The 21,151-nt window shown below is 37.9% G+C and overlaps 1 protein-coding gene across 8 annotated transcripts in view; it reads left to right on the top strand.

Moving 5' to 3' along the window:
- DGKI (diacylglycerol kinase iota) overlaps positions 1–21,151 on the top strand; it is a 215,115-nt gene that overhangs the window by 129,278 nt on the left and 64,686 nt on the right. For all 8 annotated transcript variants that reach the window (XM_064654708.1, XM_064654704.1, XM_064654700.1 and 5 more), the window contains 3 exons: positions 7,940–8,040; positions 18,078–18,157; positions 19,895–19,939. In XM_064654708.1, the coding sequence (XP_064510778.1) occupies positions 7,940–8,040; positions 18,078–18,157; positions 19,895–19,939 (226 nt within the window). The remainder of the gene's footprint in view (positions 1–7,939; positions 8,041–18,077; positions 18,158–19,894; positions 19,940–21,151) is intronic.

The following is a 21,151-nucleotide window of genomic DNA, read 5'->3' as shown; positions in this document are numbered from 1 at the left end:
GGACTATTTGTAAGAGCATCTAGTGACAGAACAAGGTGGGTTGGTTTCAAAGTGAGAGAGAGTAGGTTTAGATTAGATATGAGGAAGAAATTCTTTACTGTGAGAGTTCTGAGGCACTGGAACAGGTTGCCCAGAGAAATTTCCCATCCTGGGAAATGTTCAAGGCCAGATTAGATGGAGCTCTGAGCAACATCCAGTGAAAGGTGTCCCTGCCCATGGCAAGGGGGTTGGAAATAATTGATCTTTATGGTCCCTTCCAACCCCAAATATTCTATGATTCTGTCTAATGGAATTATTACTGTTGGAGAATCCATTGTGCTTGGAAGGGTAAAATGCGAGAGAACAACATCTAGCATGCAGGAGAAGAAAAGCAAGTACTGGGATTCCATCTGGAACTTCAGCATGTGTTTAAGTGACTGTGTGGGTCTAGCCCTTACAGAGCAAAGTGCTCAAGCATTTGGTGAAGTAAGTGGGAGGTAAGAAAGTGCAAAAGGATTTAGTACAGTTGGGCTAACCTGGCTTATCTAGCATGACACTTATGTCCAGGTTTTGGCTGGGATAGAGCTAAGTTTCTCCCTAGTAGCTGGTACAGAGCAGCTTTTTGGATTTAGGATGAGAATAATGTTTTGACTGTTGCTAAATAGTGTTTACCCCAAGTAAAGGGCTTTTCAGTATCCCATGCTCTGCTAGTGAGGAGCTGCACAGAAAGCTGGGAGGGAGCATGACCAGGCCAGCTGACTCAAACTGGCCAGAGGGATATTCCACATCATAGAAGGTCATGCCCAGTCTATAAATATTCATATTTAGGTTTGTGTTTAAATAAAAGTGTTATAAGTGATCAGCATGAATGAACAGAATGTTTCAGTTGACCCCAATCTTTATTTACATCCTCATGGGACAAATGACAATTAGGATTTAACTGGGGAAGTTAATCCGAAGGGATCTGTCTGCTGGTCAGGGATGGACTGGCTGTAGTGCATCGCCTCTTTCTCTTGGGTTCGTTTCTCTCTCTCTCTCTACCTCATTACCGTAATAATAATAATAATAATAATAATTCTATTCTGTTTCAATTATTAAATTCTTAACCACGAAGTTTACCTTTTCTTTCCAATACTCCCAACGAAGGGAAGAGCAGGTAGAGGGAAGGAGTGAGCAGCTGCATGGTATGTAATTGCTGTCTAGGATTAGACCACAACAGCCTGGTTTTGGCACCTAATGAGGGTCTCAAAGGGCTGAGGTAGCAACAGGTCTGAACAGAGCACACTGAAACAAAGTTGTTATAAGTGTTTATTATATTAGTTTAATAGTTGTTGATCATCATTAAAAGCAGGTTGGGGGTGGATATCAAATGCACTGCCCTTCGACCCAGCATCCCACAACCTGGTAGCTTGTCTAGCTCAGGTTCCCAAATGAAATAAAAAAATATGTGGTGGAGCTTATAATTTTAGGGGTATTTTTTTAGGTAAAGAGCTTAGCAAGAACTTTACCCTAAAACAGTAGTGAACTTTTTTGAAGCACTAAAATTTGTCTACAGAAGAGACTGGATGATTCTGCCCTGTGGCAGTTCTTATGTTTTAAGTAGATAAATGCTGTCAGAAACATGCTTAATTTTAATGTATCATTTCCAAGCTCTGCCAATATGATTTCAAAAGTAAGGTAAATTTCTTTTTCTCTTCTGGCTACAGCTTTCTGTTTTCCAATTGCTCTAAACACTAGAACATTTAATTGATTTTACATGTTTTTTCTTTAGGAGGCAGGTAATTCATTAATCTGTCACTGCAAAGATCCCTCAAAAGAGTGTGATTCTTTTTTACTAAAGTATTTCTTGTATGGGAGGGGAAGTAGAAGACTTCCATTTCTGCTTACTGAATCATGCTAAAACCTGTATATGTGTAGGCTGGTGTGGGCTGTATTCTTGAAGATCTATCAAAAATTTGTCACTGAATTCTGTAGAGTCGTTGGACTGTTTATTCTTATTATTTCATTTCTCTATGGAGACACAAAGCATAAGAAATGGTTCACTGGGTTCATAAATAATTGATACAGAGATTGGGGCATGTATAATTTAGAAGTCTGTCTTCCAAGTTAAATCAAGCTGGTGGCATGGCAGAAGTGTAGCCAGGTTGTTGTGCAGGAGTGCCAAGCTTGGGCAGGACCCAAAGCTTGCTCTGCCTGTATTGTTCCCTGGGTGACTGGAGACAGAAGCATGTTTCTTAGGAAAACCAACTGTGCTCCATATGAGTTGTCTGGCATCCTCTCACTTGTTGCTGGATGATTAATGGGGGTGAGAGGAGGAAGTCACAGCTTCATCAAAAGCCGGCTGTGTTTTCTTGGTGAATGGAAGCAGATCAGGTTCTGCTGGTAATCTCAGAACAGGTGCATGTGGCTTTGCTTCTGTGGGTTTGAACCACAAATGCTGAAGTGAAGGGGATTTTTAAAAAATGAGCCCTTCTCATTTTTTTGTGCAAAGGTCTGTTTCTTTAAGGTTGTTTTTTTTGTTTTAGTTTGTTTTTTTTCCCCGGTGGTAAGGGGTGGAGGGGTGATGTTGATGATGGTAACATGTCTAGAAACCCCAAAATGCTATAGTTCAGGCATAGAAGAGAAAGTAAGCATACCATTTCTTTGATAAGCAGTTTCCAGCAGGTGGGTGGGTGGTGTTAAAAATTACTTCACCTTACAAACAGTTTATCTAGCATGATTTTGAATTTTTGAGATGTGTCTCTAGAAAAACAATGGCTCTGATTGCCATGAGCAGCTCAGTGTACCATGGAATAGATGTTTTCTCACAAAAAAAGTAGACTTAAACCCCAATAAAATCAAATTAACTGTGTATAGTAATTAATGTTTATAAGTTTTAAGATTTTCCAGAAAGCATGCTCTTATCCTTACAATGGAAATGATCCAATATCCAGGCAATCTTCTGTATTCTTGTGGAAAAGTCAAATGCCACTTTTCTGATAGGAAGTAATTTGATTTCTTTGTACTATACTGTCATTTTGTAGCTAAAAAAAGGAAAGAAAATATTTTTCCGTTGCCGAAATTACATAATTTTTAGGATGCAAGTGGAACAATTTTGAGAGGACCTCATGACAACTCAGTATAATCTTCCAGAAATTGTTCCAACTAATTAACATGTATAGATTTTCTACAAACCTCATTTGGATTGTTATTTAATAATGCCCTGAATGGGCACTTCTGGTTCATGCCAATCATGAGTTCATCAAATAAAATTAAATATGATAAACTAGCCTATCTAGCTCCTGATTTGAGAAGATTCATAATTAGCTTTGTGTTTAAATGAAACTGTTATAACTAGTCAACATGAATGAACAGAATGTTTCAATTGACCCCACTCTTTATTTATATCCTCATGGGACAAATGACATTTAGGATTTAATTCCATGGATTGATGTGCTTGTGGAAGGGGGTTCTTAATTAGATTAGAGGAATTAAGTAAGTGGAATTAGTACTTCGAATTACTTTTCATTGACTATGTAATACACCATTTTGAAAAATAATAGGTATAAATAGTTAAAATATTTAAGGTTGAATTGCAGTGAAACAATCTCCCCACATTTATTTCAAAATTGCTGCTCTATCTGGAAAGCTTTTCTTCCTCTCCTTGCAGTTGAGCAAGTTGTTTTACACACTATTCAGAAACATCCATTTCTATTAATATTGTACTAACGTTTGCTTTTGGTGACATTCATCACCCTGTTATTTGCTTTTCCATGGATTTGCTTATGTATTCAATCTTTATGGTTTCTGAATATACCAAATATGTCTGAACAAGACAAACTGATCAATTTGTATAATAATATTAGGCAGTATCTGCAAAGACTACAGAAGTATTGATAGTGGAGGTGTTTTGCTCAGCTGCATTAAATAGAGCTTCGTATGGAGCTCATGAATTCTGTGAATGAATGAGTTAATTAGTTTGGATGATGAGGACAATATCCCCTGGTGTCAATTGCCAGTCTGATAGCATAAGAAGTGAATATTCACATAGTAAATTTTAGAGACAAAATTATAATGAATAGGTAATAAAATTTAGTGAGACATAATATAATGTCAGCCAAAACCTGTATTCTAACAGAGCAAATAGTATTTGCAAATAACTCATGAACAAAACCATCAAACTTCAGTTACTGGATAAATGCTCTTTTGTGTATGTGTGTCAATATATGTATTTTTAGGGTCGTGTATATATGCATATACATATATTTGTATTATGAATATATTACTTGTGATTGAACGTAACTAAGAGTATAAAATCTCTACCCTGTAGAAAGAGCTCTTGGCATTGTTATTTCTGATAATAGTTTATTTTCCATAGAAAACTCCTATTCCCAAGGTTACATTATTATGATTATGATAACTAAATTTTTCAAGTGGATGAAAGGCCAAGATCTGTTTCTCTCCAGTTGTATGTTTTATCACACAACTTGCTTATGTAGTAGTTTTATCCCGTCTTTATGAAAATGGGGTGAACAGGAGGGAGAAATGGGAGAATAACAAACTCAGACACTTGCCAGTTGATTGCCCTCCTACACTGGTCCTGGTCCTATTTCTCCTCAGGAAATGCATTACATTTAAGAATGTGTGCTTATTGTTTCTACAGAAGCAAATTCTGAGGTATACAATGCACTGATATACCAAAAATTATACTTTTTACAAAAACATGGGTGGTATTCTCCTAAATATTTTCTAGTTATAAGGTACTTTTTGGAGAGTGTCTCTATGTGGTTCCTGGAACAACGAAAATATTTTAGATTTGCTCTTCATTTTAGATATTTTTCTTCTTCCAGTTCCAAGCAAAGAAAAAAGACTTGCTCACTTCAGGTGAAAGGACTAATTTGACTTGGAAGGTGATGCTGCACGTGCAATAGGTTGCTATCATCTTCAAGCTAGGAAATAACATTTTTTTGTCTTCCTTACATAACGTTAGGTAGTGAGTCAGCATATCTACAGAAGTCAGTGTTGTCTTTCTCTTCCCTTGGTGTCTAAACATTATCCTGTTCTCACAGGTAGGTTGAAGGGACACAGGTGGCAATTAACCAAGGTTTGCCAGATGTTAGTCTGAGGCTTAACATCCCTCCCCTTTTTACAGGTCTTCTTAAGCACTGACTGGGGATAAACGTGATCATTCCTTCACCTTGTTATAATGGCTCCAAACATAGACTTGGAGAAATCGTTGTTTCCCTGTCTTTCTTTCCTGCTCTGCTTTCACAAAATATCCAGATTATCCACTGTGATGATGAGGCCGGTTTGAAATGAGGCCAGTTGTGATAGGACATTAGTCTACCACTAATTAATTGATAATGTTTGCATAGAAAGTTCACCTTTGAACCAGTGCTTAGGAACTGAAAAGCAAAAAGCTCTACCATAATTGGTTTAACACAGTTTTTTTAGTATTTTCCCACAGCTTTCAGAGTAGTTTGGGTGCTTAGACCATGAAAGTTTCTTGAAGAAACCTGGTCTACTGAACTGGAAGAGCATTTTTGGTCATAGGCTTAGCAATCTGGTGAGTAGGGCCTTAAACTGAAGTTGCTGGGGAGGGGAATCTCAATCTGTACCAGTTTGATGTCTGTGCCAGCAGTGGAAGCCCAGAGAGGGTTCACAGGTTAGCAGGAGAGCACCTGATGAAGAGTGCAAAGGAATTCAGCCAGTCCAGCAAGTATGTTGGATTCACTGAGGAACCAACTTAAATGCCTCTATGCAAATGTACACAGCATGGGAAGGTTTGTATGGCAAACAGTCCCTGTGATGGGGTAATTCCTGCGCAGGGGTATCAGCTTTTGGTCAAGCAGTTATTCTGAGCTGGTGGATTGGAAAGCATAGTTCAAACTCGGGTTGCTCAAAAGCAGTACAGATTTGGTTCCAGTTTCAGGAGAAGCAGCAGTTTGAGAAAGTTTTTTGGTGTTAGGTTTATACTGAGCTTCATTCAGTGCATAGCAAGGATGTCTCTCTTTGTAACGTGGTTTAGTGTTACAACAGAAGTAAGTAGCTGAATTCTCCTGTTTGCCCATCCTTTTTCCTCCCAGCTGAGTTCAAAGCTTTGTCCTGTATTGTACCAGTGCATAAAAGACTTCACTTTTCAGAGCTGTCAGTCTGTCATTTTCATGAACCCTATTACATGCAGTGAATTATTTCTTTTCTCCCCTCAGAAAAAGACTATGGACTTAAATTTCTATGATTTCTGAATTAAACATGTTATTATATTTTCTTGGCTAAAATTCAGTATCCTATCATTTTCATATTTGAAACTTGTATTTTATAAAATTTGAAAGGTTCCTTAGACCGTGTTCACTTCTCAGCTAGCAATGTGACATATAAACTTGTTTGAAAAAGAAAAGGAAAAAAATGCGTCAGTCAAAGTGTAATTATGTTCTTCTTCTGTCGATGCACCTCTCTCCTCCATGTGCAGACACTCATGTCTTGGTTGCTGAGACAGCTGTAGAGACTGCAGGTGGAGAGTGATATTCTGTAGGATGACATGATGGCACCTGAGTTAGAAAGCTGCCTCCTAAAGCTGTGCTGGAAGTTCCCAACCAAGCCATCTGTCATTAAACTGCAAAATTTTAAATATGGGCAGTTTGCTGATATCTTGGGGCACTTTGACACAATAGTCCCTGTCAGTCAGCAGAGGGAAAACATTGGATAACCTATATACTTCTGTCAGTCTTGCTGCCATTCTTAAGCATTTGTCATTTCTTCTAGGCTATCGTTCCTGTGTCTTAGGCTAATTTTCCTCACTAATATAGAAACTCATGTTCAGAATGGGAATTTCTTCAGTGCAGCTACTCCTAGCATGTTGTCTTAAACTCCATTTTGGAGGCAACCTAAATTCATTATCCTTTATCACTTTTTAGGCAGAGTACTTGTGGCAATAGAACTTCTTAACTGGGACTTGATCTTCAATCTTTGTTTTCATCTGTCCAACTATGACAGAATCATTTATACCAACAGAAAACATGCAACAGTTAACTCTGAAATAATTGCTAATTGTAATCCCAGTGGCTCTACCAAGAGGTGGCCACAAACCATGTGTTTTGTTAAGTCTTTAGTATTTTCTAGTCAATAAGAAAATTACTCTTCAGTTTAGAAAGGGAAAAAAAAAGGGGACATTTGTGAGATGTGTCTTGTTGTGCACTACAGTGCAAATGCTGTACATTAAGTATTTTAAAAATGAGACAAAGAAAGAAGCAAATTTATGACAACATGCAGTATTTTGACTTTCAAAAAGCAGTGTGTATTAGTCAGTATTACCATAGGCAGAATTCTACTAACTAGATTAAAACAGAGAATACAGGCAGTATCCTTTTGGTGGAAGGAACAAGTAATCTACTTTTAACTGACCTGGGGGTCAGTTCCTCTAGGGCAGACATTTGCTATGTGAACTGTAATACACAGATAGTCTCTCTTTCTTTAAAAATGGAAAATGCAAATGTAACCATTAATTTGCATAACATTCAGCAAAACTTAAAAAATCAAATAACAGGTTATGATATGGTAGAAACCAGCATGGAATAAAAAAAGAAAGCTTTTTAGGACACAGGATTTTTCTGTGTCTTGAACTTCAGGTTGGCAGATCTACTGGCAGTGGTAGGGCCCTAGGAATGTACAAAGACAAACTGGAGAGGGAAGGGGCAGTTATAGAGAGATGAGACAACTCAGAAAATCCTTTACAACTCCACATCACACAACCAGCAAATAGGCTTCTTGACCTTGCTTATTATTGAAGGTGTAATGTCTAAGTTATTGTGCAGTGGAAAGTCAAAATTTTAAATGCAGGGATGGGCCTGTGAAGAATTGGCCCAGTTTTGAAGAGGCTTGCTCTCTTTCTTCTTTCAGAGAAAATTAAAATCACTTCATATCCTGTTTTCATTTGCTCTTCCAGGAAACACTTTGTCTAAGAAGCTTTCTTTTTTTCTTGCAGTCCTCATTCCATCCCAGATCGCCTGCGGATCAGAGTGAACAGGATTAATTTACAAGAATACGAGGGGCTACATTACGACAAGGAAAAACTCCGGGAAGCTTGTAAGTTGGACGAAGCCAGATTGTAGCTGCTTTTGGTAGAACATTCTGTGTAAATCATACATTGACCAAAAAGAAACCCCACCCCAAAAATAACAACAGAAACCCCCAAACACAGAGTCAAGCATACATGTTTGGATGAGTCATGTAGAGTGTGTGTTCATCTATCTCTGTATATGTATTCTCTCTATATAAATAGTCTCTGTAAAGGTCATGTATAGAGATTCCAGCTGCTTTCTTACTTTCCTATGCCTTTGCAAGTTGATTCTGTTTACTGTAAAATAAGTGTTTTTCACACACATTTGTTTTTATTTATGTTTTTCTGTTGATTCTGCTTGATTTCTAGTGGATGAAAACATTCCAGATTTTATGATTAGCGTCAGATTTCGAACTGAGTGGGGAACTATAATACATTTATCTTGGGGAACAAATCTTCCCCAGTGAAGGGCTTCTCCAGACCCTTACTTGTTAACAGCCTTCAGTTTTCCATATAAGAGAATAATCACTGTTTTGTTTCCTCATGTAATGGTTTAATTGCCATGTTCAGAGGTAAGTCAAAAGCAGACAGCAGTTGCTTTGGCAACATTGATGATGACAATCTGCACTTAAAAATGAAGTTCCTTTCCTTGGTGACACACAGACTCATTAATCAATGAGGGACAGGGCTTCTTGTGATAACCATTTAATAGCCTTTTTCATGCATCTGGCTCATTATTCATATTAAATTACAAGCATGACTGTTTGTTGTGCAAGAAAGCTTCAGCTCCCTCTGTAATACAGAGCACTCTGATAATTACAGGATGACAATCCTTTTAATTGGTTTGCTTATCTTATTGTTGGAAGATAGTTAAACTATTTCCATTTCACTCATCTAGTCCCACCCTTCTTTATTCTCTCAGTTCACTGTCTCTCCTTACAACAAAAGAATTGAAATGGCTTAAATTTTAATATAAGTCCTGACAGCCTTTACTGAAGTTTCTGTTAGTGGATTTTGGTCATAGTTAAAGCAATCAAAACCTTTATCCCTGGACTGAAAAGAATTTTAACAGATTAAGGATTGTGCTTCACTGGAGGGGTAATTGCTTCAAGCTTAAATTGAGAGTTTGACCTTGAGTAGTTTTCAGGCCACATTGAACACACATTTCTCCGACACTGTTGGACACAGTCTGGTTCATTTGGTTGTCCTTCCTGTGGTTTCTCATTTGAGGGGAACTATCATCACCTATCCTTACTATGGATGTAAGTTATCTGTGTCTGTAGTTACTGTATATTAGGTCCTTAAGAGCCATTACATGTTCTGACACAAAATACGCAACTTATTACACTTTTTCACTGCAGTGGTAAATATATATTTATGTTATTTGTCACCTGACAAAATTCATAATGATAACATTATAAAAAATGTGACTGATCTAGCACCTCTGAGATGTAGTTTTAGATTTTATACACATTTCATCACTTACTGGGTGTGTGCTTAAGAGGTTATCATTAAAAAAAGCAGATGTCTCTCTGTCAAGAGATAAAATGATTGCTTTTGGACATTGGTAGGTCATTTGCCATAAAATCCTTTTGTCTCTCAAGTTACTGCACGGCCAGCTTGATAAGATAACATAGCTGGACTGGAGCATTTTCCCCAGACATTTTTCATGAAGTTGTTTTTCCCTACCAGTCCTCTTTTAGCTGTCTTATAAATGCTTGTGCACTACTGTTTTTATGTTAGAATATGAGAAACAAATAATATCCCCATTATCCTGAAAGAAATGGGAAAAGATACCTACCTTATATCCTTTGCAGTTACTAGTGATGTCCTGTAATGAGGACATGTAATTGCAGCATACACTGGTGGTCATCAACCTACTTCTCTGAACATACAACATAAGTTTCTTCTGCGAGAATTGTCTAGCCTTTAGTTTTCAGGAGGCTGAGCTTGATTTGAGGACTTCTGGATGATGTTAATTGTGGCTGAAGAAAATCATGTATGGGAAGACAAGTGCTCTCTAAATAGTCAGAAACCAGACAGTTTTAAATATTCTAGTCAGTTCCTGGGATTCCATGAAGTAAAAAATGGAAAATCCTAGTGGTTCAGTGATTACAGACTTAACATCTGAGTTTTCCTGTGACTTACAGCAAACTGCTTACATCTTTTCTGGAAGCTGCATAGTTATGCTAGAGGATTATATGAGTTTTTATGAGGAAGCTGGAAAACCATGTAGATCTTTTATTTAACAAGATTGGGTAGCCATTTTAATTGTATTTCTGAAATAGAAAACTGGATAAATTTTAAATGGCTTTCTGGTTACATGTCTATGGATTGGTGCTGCCTCACTCTCTCAGATGCTAAATACTTATATGAAATAAACCTGCTATGTCCTCCTCATCAAATCATTTCATGGAGCATTGGCACTAAAAGTTACTTGGTTAAAGGGGGAGAAGGGAAGTGCTGAGAGAGGAGAAATGACTCTCCTTTCTTTACTAAAGAAAGGGATGAGTGAGTGGGTGTGTGGAAGAATTGTTTGTACTAGCAAAATTCCAGAACGCTGATATTGGAAAAGTTGTTTCTTGGAAGCTTTACTGGGGAATTGTTTCTACAAGGCCTGTTACTGAAGAGGCACTGGCTTCTTTCAACACGACTGTAGCTCTAGTGTATATGTCTGTCCCACTAGATGCTTGCAAGAGACTCAGTTTAGATACTTGTTCAGGCTTTGGCAGAATACCTACAACTGAATGCCAGAATACTGTACTTAATACTTGTTCTCTGTCCACAAGGATTAAAAGCACTTTTACCTCCCTAAATAATTTGAGAACCAAATCAGAATCCCTCAGCAATCTGAATAGGAAAGGAAACCAGTTAATAAAAAGTTATCCCTGAAGGAAAAATAGCGAAGAAGCTATTATGGTTTTTGCCTGTTACATGTCTCCATAATAGGGTTTTAAAAGCTTTGACTTCAGTGTACTAATCTGGATCATTTTAACTCACAATAAATATATTTCACTCCCCTTGTTTCCTTGAAATACTGATTTGAATCTATCTTCACCTAAAATTACACTTCCTGACATATAACAGTTTGTCATACAAACTGTTCCATGAAGATTAATCTTCACTCTGCTGGAGGTAGACATCTCATTTTGAAAGCCTCCCAAGCAATTAAAGAATGTCATTTTGTCCTCTGAAGGGCATGACTGTCCTTAGCTCATTCTCCTTCTCTTGTTTTCTACTTTTCTTGTCAATGCAGCTGGCATTTAACCAAGATGCTGTTTCTGAATTGTCCCTTTCTTCTCTCCCCTTGCTCCTTCTTTTCTCCTCCATTCTTTTTTCTGTCAACATCTTACTATTGTCTGTGGGATGATTGATGATGGTGCAGAGGATGCTTATTGATCCTTCAGCGAGGAGGGATGAATGTTTCTGTGCACCATTTTAAGAAAGGAATATATGTTGGCATTTCAGTTATGTTGTAATGTTCTTCATTGCAGATGAAGTTGTCTTCTCTAACACTTTCCTATATGTGTCCCAAGCACTTGTCACTCTAGTCACAAGCGTCACCACCTCTGCCCAATATGAGAGTTGTACATTACATGACCATAACCACCATTAGCATATTCAAAAAGTGAGATGGGCTGATGTTTCTAGGTGGACAGATTTTAATTCTGTCTCTCTTGCCTGCATATTTTCTGTGCACTCTCTCTGGTTTCCTGTCATAGCAGGAAAGTGTGATCCCAAGCTGCAGTGAGGGTGAACAATGGAGTTATTTTTAAAACAGCTAAAACTTTATGTTTGAAACCCTATTTTCTCCTTTCAGATGGTACTAAGAAATTCCTGACAATGGAGGTATATACAGAAACTAATTATTTAAAAAAAAATTAGTTAACAGTAAACAAACGATAAACCAGCTAGTGACCAAGAGATCTTCAACACTTCTTAATCCTTCCCACCAACACCATTTCAGATTTGTGCCATGAAAATGCAGTAGTGAAATAACTCACCATCAGCTGTAACTGAAGAGTTGTGGGGTTTTTTAATAGAATATATCAGTCTTTACTGACCTTAACTTATTGTGTATGCCATAGCCATAGAGAACCATCTTAGTTTCCTCAATACCACTAAGATTAAGGAGGAATCATACCCAATCTGGGTGATGCCAGTGTCAGTTCCATTTGTATAACAATTGGACTATCTATAATCTAACAGTGCTTTTCTCTGCAGTCTCCCTGTTTTGTATGTGTGTGAGATGCTGTAACATGATGTGATGTTAACCTCAAATTCTTGTCTCTTTGATTATACCTAGCTAGATGTCTATAATGCATGTGTCTCTGCCTTTGATTTCTGTGGGTTATCTAAGGGTTTTGGGGTCATCCTAGGAGTTCTTATCAGATACATGGGCGTACATGGAGTGACAGCTTGTGAGTCATTTGAGATGTGTACGTGTATAGTGATACTGTAGCTTCCTCATACCAGGAATGCACTTAGAATACCTGAGCTATCAAAGTTATTCTGACTCTTTAAAGCTCAGGGATATGACAGGTCAAGGTAATTTGGAGACTATTCCGTGTGATTTTGAACAACTAGCTAAGTAAGAAAAGGTCAACATTTAGGACTTGGTATTTATATCCTGAGTATATAATATAAAGGGCAGCAGGGAGCAGCAGACTTCCTGATGAGCCATGAAGGAAATGTGCTTGTATTGAGAAGCAGCTTTGAGCTGGATGGGTTTAGCTGAGATGGGTTGTGCAGCTATAATCCTCTTCCCTCCTGTAAAGGAAAGACCAATGGCCATTTATTGGCCAGGAGTTCTTAGGATGCATTGTGGCTTATCTGTAGAAGCTTTGTAAAAGACACCATTACCTTCACTCTGCTTAAAAGTCACTGCCTTGCTCTAACAGCTTTGTTTTGTCAATGTGTTGTATAGACATTAGCTAAATAATGCATTTTTTGTCACAGTGATTTAGAAAGATCTGAAATTGAAAGAGGTTGGATGGATTGCTTAAAGCCACCCAGCAAGATGAAACCAAGAGGATTAGAAGTCAGTAGTGAGTTAAATATTGGAGACTCTGTTATTGCCTGGGGTTGGGGGAAGGAGTAAACCCAAATCATTGAAATCTCATATCACTGAGTTATAAAATCACAGAATGAATGAGGCAGGAAGGGATCTTTAAAGATCCTCAAGTTCCAACCCTCTGTCATGGGCAGGGACACCTTCCACTAGACCAGGCTGCTCAAAGCCCCTGCCATTGAACTCCCCCAGGGTTCCACTTCTCTGGGCCACCACTTTCCATCCACCACTTCTCTGGGCAACCCATTCCAATGTCTTGCCACCCTCATTGTAAAGAATTTCTTCCTAATATCTAATCTAAATCTACCCTGTCTTGACACCTCACAGGGCATATCTATGTTCATTATAGTCCTCTGCCTTCCTTTAGACTAGAAGAGATGGGCAGTATTCCAAATAGATATAATTTTATATTTAGCCTAGAGGAGTGGGGAGAATCAAGAATATTAACTTCCATTTCAGACTTTACAGGAAACCATGCCGTAGTTTGTCTTCTTGGTATAGACTTTTCTGTGAGGCTTTTCTGTCCTGTTTTACTTTCCTGTTTCCTTATTGGTTTTCTGATTTGATTTCCTCTTACCTTTTCAGTCCTGGTTGTGCCCTTTGGATATCTCATCCCACACACATCCTTCCTGCCTGTCTTAGTCTGTTTCTGTAGACCTCACATTTCAGGTTCCTGTTCTTTTTTTTAATCCTAAATCTTTATTCATTGTTCATCCAGATCTGTGCTGTCAGCTCTTAGTCACAATATCCATTCCCTCTGCCAGTTTCAATTCCCAGCTCTTCAGAGTTTTCTTTCTATAACCTGTTCCTTTTCGTGTGGTGTTTGGGACAGGTTTTCTCTTCCTTTGATTTGGACAGCTTCTTCCTTTGTTTAGCAGGGTACTGGAGAAGTCACTGAGAGCCTGGAGGGGATGACTGCCTTCTCAAACCTGGTCTGGTTTAATCTGATAGCCTCCACCGTGTTTTACCTCCTGACATGTGAGGATTCTAGAGGTGGACTGCTAGTGCTAAAAAAACTAGCAACCAACACATATAGGGAGAATTAGGTTTTTCTCAGTATAATAAGCAAAAGGGATCTGAAGAGACACATGGCTTAGATTTGTGTGGTAGAGAGAATCCTTTTGTACAAACTCCTTCTTATTAAAACCATACCGAGAAAACCAAACCTCTTAATATAAATGTCTGAATATTTTAGAATTCTCTGCCAAGAATTTATTTGGTCCTTCACATTCCTAATATCAGTGAAAACCCCTCAGGAAAATGGCATTCTTATAACATCTTCAGTAGTGAGGATCCTTTATTTGCTACATTAAACATTTAGAACCCAATGTCTAACCTCCCCAGTCCCCTGAGGTATGTCAGACTCAGAATGAGTTTTCCTGGCATTCACATTTGCCTTAATGCTCTGTCTCAAGGCTGTTTTGTTTGGGATTTGAGCGGGTTAATATGGTGTTAAGATCACAAATTGAATCCTTTCATAATTGTAAATGGGGAAGCTAATTGAATTTTGTTTTTTCTTCATGGTGCCATATGCAGTATATTCAGGCTTCCGTCATTTATGTCCCCAATACTATTAAAGAGTTCACTAGCTTTAGGTATTCAGCATAATGGGCAGTTAATAGGTGGAAGATTTGTTTGTTGTTTATAAATTCCATAGCTAATTTCATGAGGACTCAGGAAATCATTATTAATCTTGCAGATAATTAGAGCACCACGTTACCCCAACTGCCGCATCTACCCAACCCTCCTCCTGCTGATACTTAGTTTTGGTTAGTGTTGCTAGGAACAAAAAGCTTTCTGCAGCATTGGTTCAGAATATGAAGTAACTGTCTGCCTGTCTCATTTTCTGGGATTCTTGCACAGCTGCTCATCACTGCAGTGTGAGTCTGTATCCACACCTTCCTGGACAAAGTCCTTTTTCATCATTCAGGGACCACAAAGGAACTGAGAGCTGGATGCAAGTGGCCGGAAGAGCAGGCACCTTAGGAGAAAAGTATCTGGCACTTGAATGCTGTGGCTTGGCTCATTATCTGAGCCTATCCCTTATTTTTTGGCATATTCCCATGTGTGGAGTTATCCATATATTCACAGGAATGGACAGTGTGTGGGTGTATGGGAAGTTGCTCTGTAGTGCCTGCGCTCTTAATGTAATTGTTTGTCCTCCCACCCCCTCACCTGGCATATTCAGTAATCACTGTGTCCCACAGCACTGTTCTGTACTGTCCACATCCTCATCCACACAGTGCTATTCAGCAAATAGAGAACCTCCTCTACTCCTGCATGAAAGCACCCACAATGTTATTGAAGACCATGCATGTTGACTTTGTCTTTAACTTGGTTTATCATAAATTAACTCCTTTTGCCACTCTTGCACAGTTTTGCCCTATTTTTAGAATGAGAAACAACCCCATAGTTTCAATCCCATTATCAATCATTAAGTATTTGCTTTTGTTTTCAAACAGCAACTATTGTGAAGAACTTTGAAAGTCTTGGCTGTGTGGTGCATTTTATTTACTTACCGTGATTTCTGAAAAATGATGGCTGGGAACATTTTCCTTGCTGAAAGCTAAATGGGTCTTGCAAAAAACCCCAACCAACCAACCCACAAAAAACCCTCACAAAAAATCCAAAACAAACAAACAAAAAATTTGGAAAGCAGCATTTTAGCATATACTATAGTGTTACCCAGTGATGACTTAAGTTTTTCAAAGGACATGAACCATATGGAATGGAACCCCTTGAAACCCACCTCATGCACATTATCCCTTAAGCCATTGACCCCAAAAGCCATAGATTGTGCTAATTCATGATTTCCAAACAGTTAAGACAGCACATTTCTTTTCAAGGACAAAGTCACACAGCCCAGAGTTTCAGAATTGTTCTATGGCCACTAACAACTGGTATGACATAATTTAATTGAAGTTGTGAATCACTACTTTTTTCTTCACTCATTAGATGAGACCCATAAATATCACCACTAAGATACCTCTTGAATATTAGTTTTTGCTTTTTAGGTATTTTGGTGGATTTCTTTAGAATTCCAGATGTTCCTAAGGTCCTTCTCTTTCAGGCTGTCAGGAATGGTGATAGTTAAGGATTTCAGTTTTGTGTTATCTGTGTTGTTTCAGCAGGTCAAAGCTTTAGTCCCCATTAAGTATATAGAAGAGAGACAAAATCTGTGGTGACAGTTTATGAGCCAATGGTGTAGCTCCCTAGTACTCTGTAGCTATTGGAGGTGTAGCTGTGTCTGCTGCAATTCACTTTTTAGTGCTATAAAGGAATTTAACAAACACTTCTTTCAGTAAGGGCTGCAAAGGGATCTGCTGAATTGAAGCTAGATAGCCATTAAGAACTCTCTGCAAAGAGCTTAAGGGTCTCCTGTCAGAGCAGGTTAAGCAATAATAAACACTAAGCAAAGAGAATCAGGCTGTAACCCAGAGCATTGGAGCGCGTGAAGCAAACCTCATTATTGACCCTCCTTCCACTTGCTTGTCTCTCAGTCTCTGTTCTGTAATGAAAGAATCTGGGAGGTCACAGTGAGCCCTGTTCCCACCTGGCCTTTCTGAAAATGTTCAGGGGAATTGTCATTGCTGTTGGATGTCAGTGTTTCAGGCAACGTGTGAGTTCTTTTGCTCTTCCTGCTGATCCCTTCTTTACATCTTTGTTTCTCCCTCCAGCTTTTTTTTAACTCTGCTTCCATTTTTCCTGGGTCCATAGCTGTTCTGCTGTTCAATTTGCTTCCCAAACACAATGCTGGCAGCATTGTTGAGCCCTGTGCTGATCTCTAAGGTCTGCTGTGAACTTTGCTGTAGGTGCTTCCCAGGTCTTCTCCCTGAAACCACTGAGTTCCTCTTTGTACTTCTAGCCTTGGTGCACCAGAAAAAGAGGAGCTATGTTCTCCGGTGTCTTTTAGCACTGTCTTGTTCTCTTACCAGAATGAGGAGCTTCTTGGTATTGGAATATTTCTCCCTCTTAATCAACTTCTTTTCAACAGCAGGAAAGGCTGCAGCACAGTTCTGTTTTCTATTTATCTCAGAAACCTTGGTGATTTTATGTTGCTGCTCATTATCTAGTTATCAAAATTGTTTATGAGTTGATATTTTGCTCTCCTTCTGGAATAATTCATGTGAGGATTTAAATATCTTTCCTGCTGCTCCCATAAATTTTTGGGGCATTATTTGATTAAAGACCCTCCAGGGAGGAAAAGAACGTTATTCAGTGATTCAGTTTTACAAAATCAGATACTCAAGAGTGTTCACTTGTTTTCTTCTTATTTAATGAGATCTTAGTAGGTAGCTCTCTTGGTACCTTTCTTGTGGAATCATGTATACTTTTTTCTATATATTCTTTTTGTGGATTTGTTTTGGACTCCTTTCAGCTGCAAGAACAGAATGACTGTGGAAGCCTAAATGTCCTGTTATTAAAAATGTTGCCCTCACCTGAAGGGAATTATTTGCTGGCTTTTTTTTTTTCCTGACTAAATATGGAGATGTGTTAATTTTGTGTGTAGATGTAAAAATGTCTGTTTTGATTTGAAAGCAGCCCTACATCAAAATAACATGGTGTTGGACAGTTTTCTCTGAAGTCAGACTGTGACTTTCATTACTATAAATATGTAGACTTTATTCTGAAAAGAAAATATAACTCTTATTTCATGGTATAAGGGCACCCCCCTAACTCTTGTTCTGAGGTATGTTCCTTTCTTTGCAGTTAGTGTTTGATGTTGACATCAGAAAATGAAGTACATAATTTAACTGAATATGTTTCAGCTTCTTTCATGAAACCATGAAAGGTGTTTGAAAACTAAAATATTTGATAATTATAAGTGGGTGAAACTAACAATGAATAATAATCTTTTAAATATTTGTTAAGTTTTAGATAATAGAAAGCTTTTGTGAGGACATTAAAAAAACAAAGTCAAAGCCCACTGCAAATCTGTTCAAGTTTAAGAGACTTAGTTAAAGAGATTTTTCTTTGTTTCTGATTTTTCAGCCATTCCCCTAGGAATTATAGTTGTGCGAGGAGACTGCGACTTGGAGACTTGTCGTATGTACATTGACCGCCTACAAGAGGTGAGGCTTTTGTGAATTCAGATATCATTTGCTAATCTAGTTTATGTTTCTTTCAGTTCTGAGTGCAGAGGACTAGTAGTTGCAACAACCGTATATCGAGACTGTTGCAATTTGCCTGCCACTGAAATGAAAATTCTAGAATTAAGAGATGATAATAAAAGTACTGAAAGTATTTCTTAAACAGAAAATTAAAAATCACACTGATTCCTTTTAAATGATAACATAATTGATGTGGATGGGTGTGTTTACTTCTCTTTCATTAAGAATAGAATACCAGAACTTTCCACAGACGTTGCTGAAATTACCTAAATTATGCATTAGAATGTGTGTTATGTAAGGATAAGCATTGTGGTATTTGAGTGGGTCCAGTTATTCAACTGTCACTCTCTAATACTGTCATGGAGTAATCTGAGAAACCACTAAACACTACAACTATCAACTAGATGGTTCCAAATCTCAGAAATATGTGTTCATGCAGCTAATAATAGTGCCACTCTTATTGCCTTGAACACCTTGACTCATAAGAGTTCATTCTACAATACAGTCTGGGCAATGGAGACTCCAAGTGTCTCGTTACCCAAGTCATTTTAAGTGTGTATGCCTCTAGTGATAAAACTAATGGATTTTCATCAACGTACTGTCTCTGTTTGTTTTTAATATCTTAAAAATCACTATCTTAGTGATATCTTTCAATAACATTTACAAGTGTGAGGACATCATGTAGGTTTATAAATCGTTGGTCTAATTTAGGTCTAGGAACTATGAATCTCATGCCTTCCACTGAACTCTTTGGGAGCCATTGATTTCCTGTAGGTTTTGGAACTCTGCACTTGCAGTCAGAATAGGACCTTAGTATCTCACTTCAGGGTTTCACTTTGCATTTCTGAACATCCAGACCTGAGCTGTGACTGTTATTATCAGACAGAAAAACACATATTATGTTGCATAAGGTGCATACGATAAGGTAAGGTGTAAGACGCATATTTGCAGTATAGGGTATGGAAAATTACAATCAGTCTGGAAGTTCTGGTTGGATTACCCATAGTGGTTGTGGAGGAGCTGTGTTTCCACAACCTTGTGCAGTTTCTGTGATTTTTTTTTTTTTTTTTTTTTTTTTTTAATGTGCTTGATTTGGCTCAGACCCATTTGCTGGGAATAGAGGTGCCAAGTTTTTATTGAGCTCTCCCAACTTGCTTACTGCCTGTCTGTAGGCCAGGCTCTATGGTAGATTAAGTCATGAGCTATAACTATTTGACAAAATCTCTATTAAAGTAAATTAGATTCCTGAACCCTGCTAAATATCAGGATCATTCTGATATGACCTCCTTGGAGTGAGGTTGTCTTAAAACAGGGAGAACTGCCAGTGGTTTTCTTCAGTGCATTAATCACGCAAAACTATTTGTGAAAAAAAGGCTTAGATTTTTAGCCTATTTTCATTAACTTTTTTGCTGATATTCTAAATTTCTCATGGAACAAATAGATTTGTAGCATGGTAAAGATTCATTAAGATAATCTCTATATTTTTGAAACTTTTTTTTGACCAAATGCATACAAATCTAAGCTTTAAGTGAACTTTCCATGACTATTCTGCAGTGTTTGTTTGACATGCTTAAAACCAGTGAGAAACACTTGCAAAATGATTTGTGTTTGCCCAACCACTTCAGATAATAGAACTGCAAACAGCTCTTGTTGCTTTCATTTTTTTCATCACTGCTGTGTCTTTCATTCTCCATCTAGGACCTACAGTCAGTACCTTCTACTACACAGAGAGTTCATTACCAGGTAAGATAAGCTTTGCTTTTATTATCAGAACAAAAAGAGTCTTAATGTGAACTGCACTCTTTGCGTTCGAACCTATACGTCCTTGGGTTAAACACCAATGTTTTAGTTGAATTTCTGATTAAAATTTATGCTTAAATCTTGGATATTCATTCTGATTTCTCTTGTACAATCCTTTTTCCTTGCAAGCCTTACTGAATCACCTTTAAAACTAGCACAGGATGATGATGGGAGTGATACTGCAATAGCGGTACCTTGCATATTGAAGTGAATGAGAGACTGTGTCCTGTAGGACAAATGACAAAAGTAAAACCTTTTCTCTGTCTGAGAAACAGACAATAACGTTATATTGCATAGCTGTAGTAATAAAGTCTTATCAGTGAGAAAAAAAGGTGTTATAGCAGGCCTAACCTCTTAATAATTCTGTACATGTCAGTCATCTACTTTAACATAATCTTCAGGGTAATTTTTTAATCCATCTTGGGCACAAATGTGTTTTCTGCATGAGACAAACAATTTTTGGGTGGCTAGTTCTTAAAATTGGTGTCTTTGTGCATTTTACAACTTTATTCTACAAACAGAACTTGCCTTTACAGTTGGAGGTATCGTTGTATATTTCTCTCAGTAAAATAATGCATTGCAGAGCGCTTAAATTGGAAGTAAACTAACTCAGACTAACTCTACTGGCTCCTGAAATGGTCGGATATTAGCACAGAGACTTGACACAAACCATGGTCAGTTGACACAGTGCTTAGGATCACAAGCTTGCATGGTGTTGATAATGTTTTTCCTAATTTAGCAATGCAAGTCTTGTTGGATCAGCAGGAACAAGTTCATTGAGAAAGCGTACAGAGATCCAGATGATAGGAACCAATTGTGGTGAAATTGCAGATAATTTCTTGGATGTTACTGATTACTTGGGTGATACAGAATTCTAGTTTCACAAGAATGCCTGTAGGTGCACTGACTGCAGGCACTATAAGAAAATGCAATTTGGCATGTTTTCCTGGAGTTGCCTCCTTCTTATCAGTTCATGGTTTGTTTCTTCATTTCCCTGTCCAATGTTAACCTCATAGTTTTGACATTTCCATCAGTCATTTCCTGGAACTGAGTTTTAGAGCACTGTTAGTGTCTAGCAAATTGACTAATAAATCAGCATGTGTGATTCTGTTCCACTCATTATAAATTAACCTAAGTGGCTGCTGACTGCTCCAT

This window comes from Pseudopipra pipra, chromosome 5 (assembly GCF_036250125.1).
Source record: "Pseudopipra pipra isolate bDixPip1 chromosome 5, bDixPip1.hap1, whole genome shotgun sequence".
In the NCBI taxonomy this organism is placed as follows: domain Eukaryota; kingdom Metazoa; phylum Chordata; class Aves; order Passeriformes; family Pipridae; genus Pseudopipra; species Pseudopipra pipra.
The sequence above is the reverse complement of the archived record's forward strand: the minus strand, read 5'-3'. Positions and strand labels throughout refer to the sequence as shown.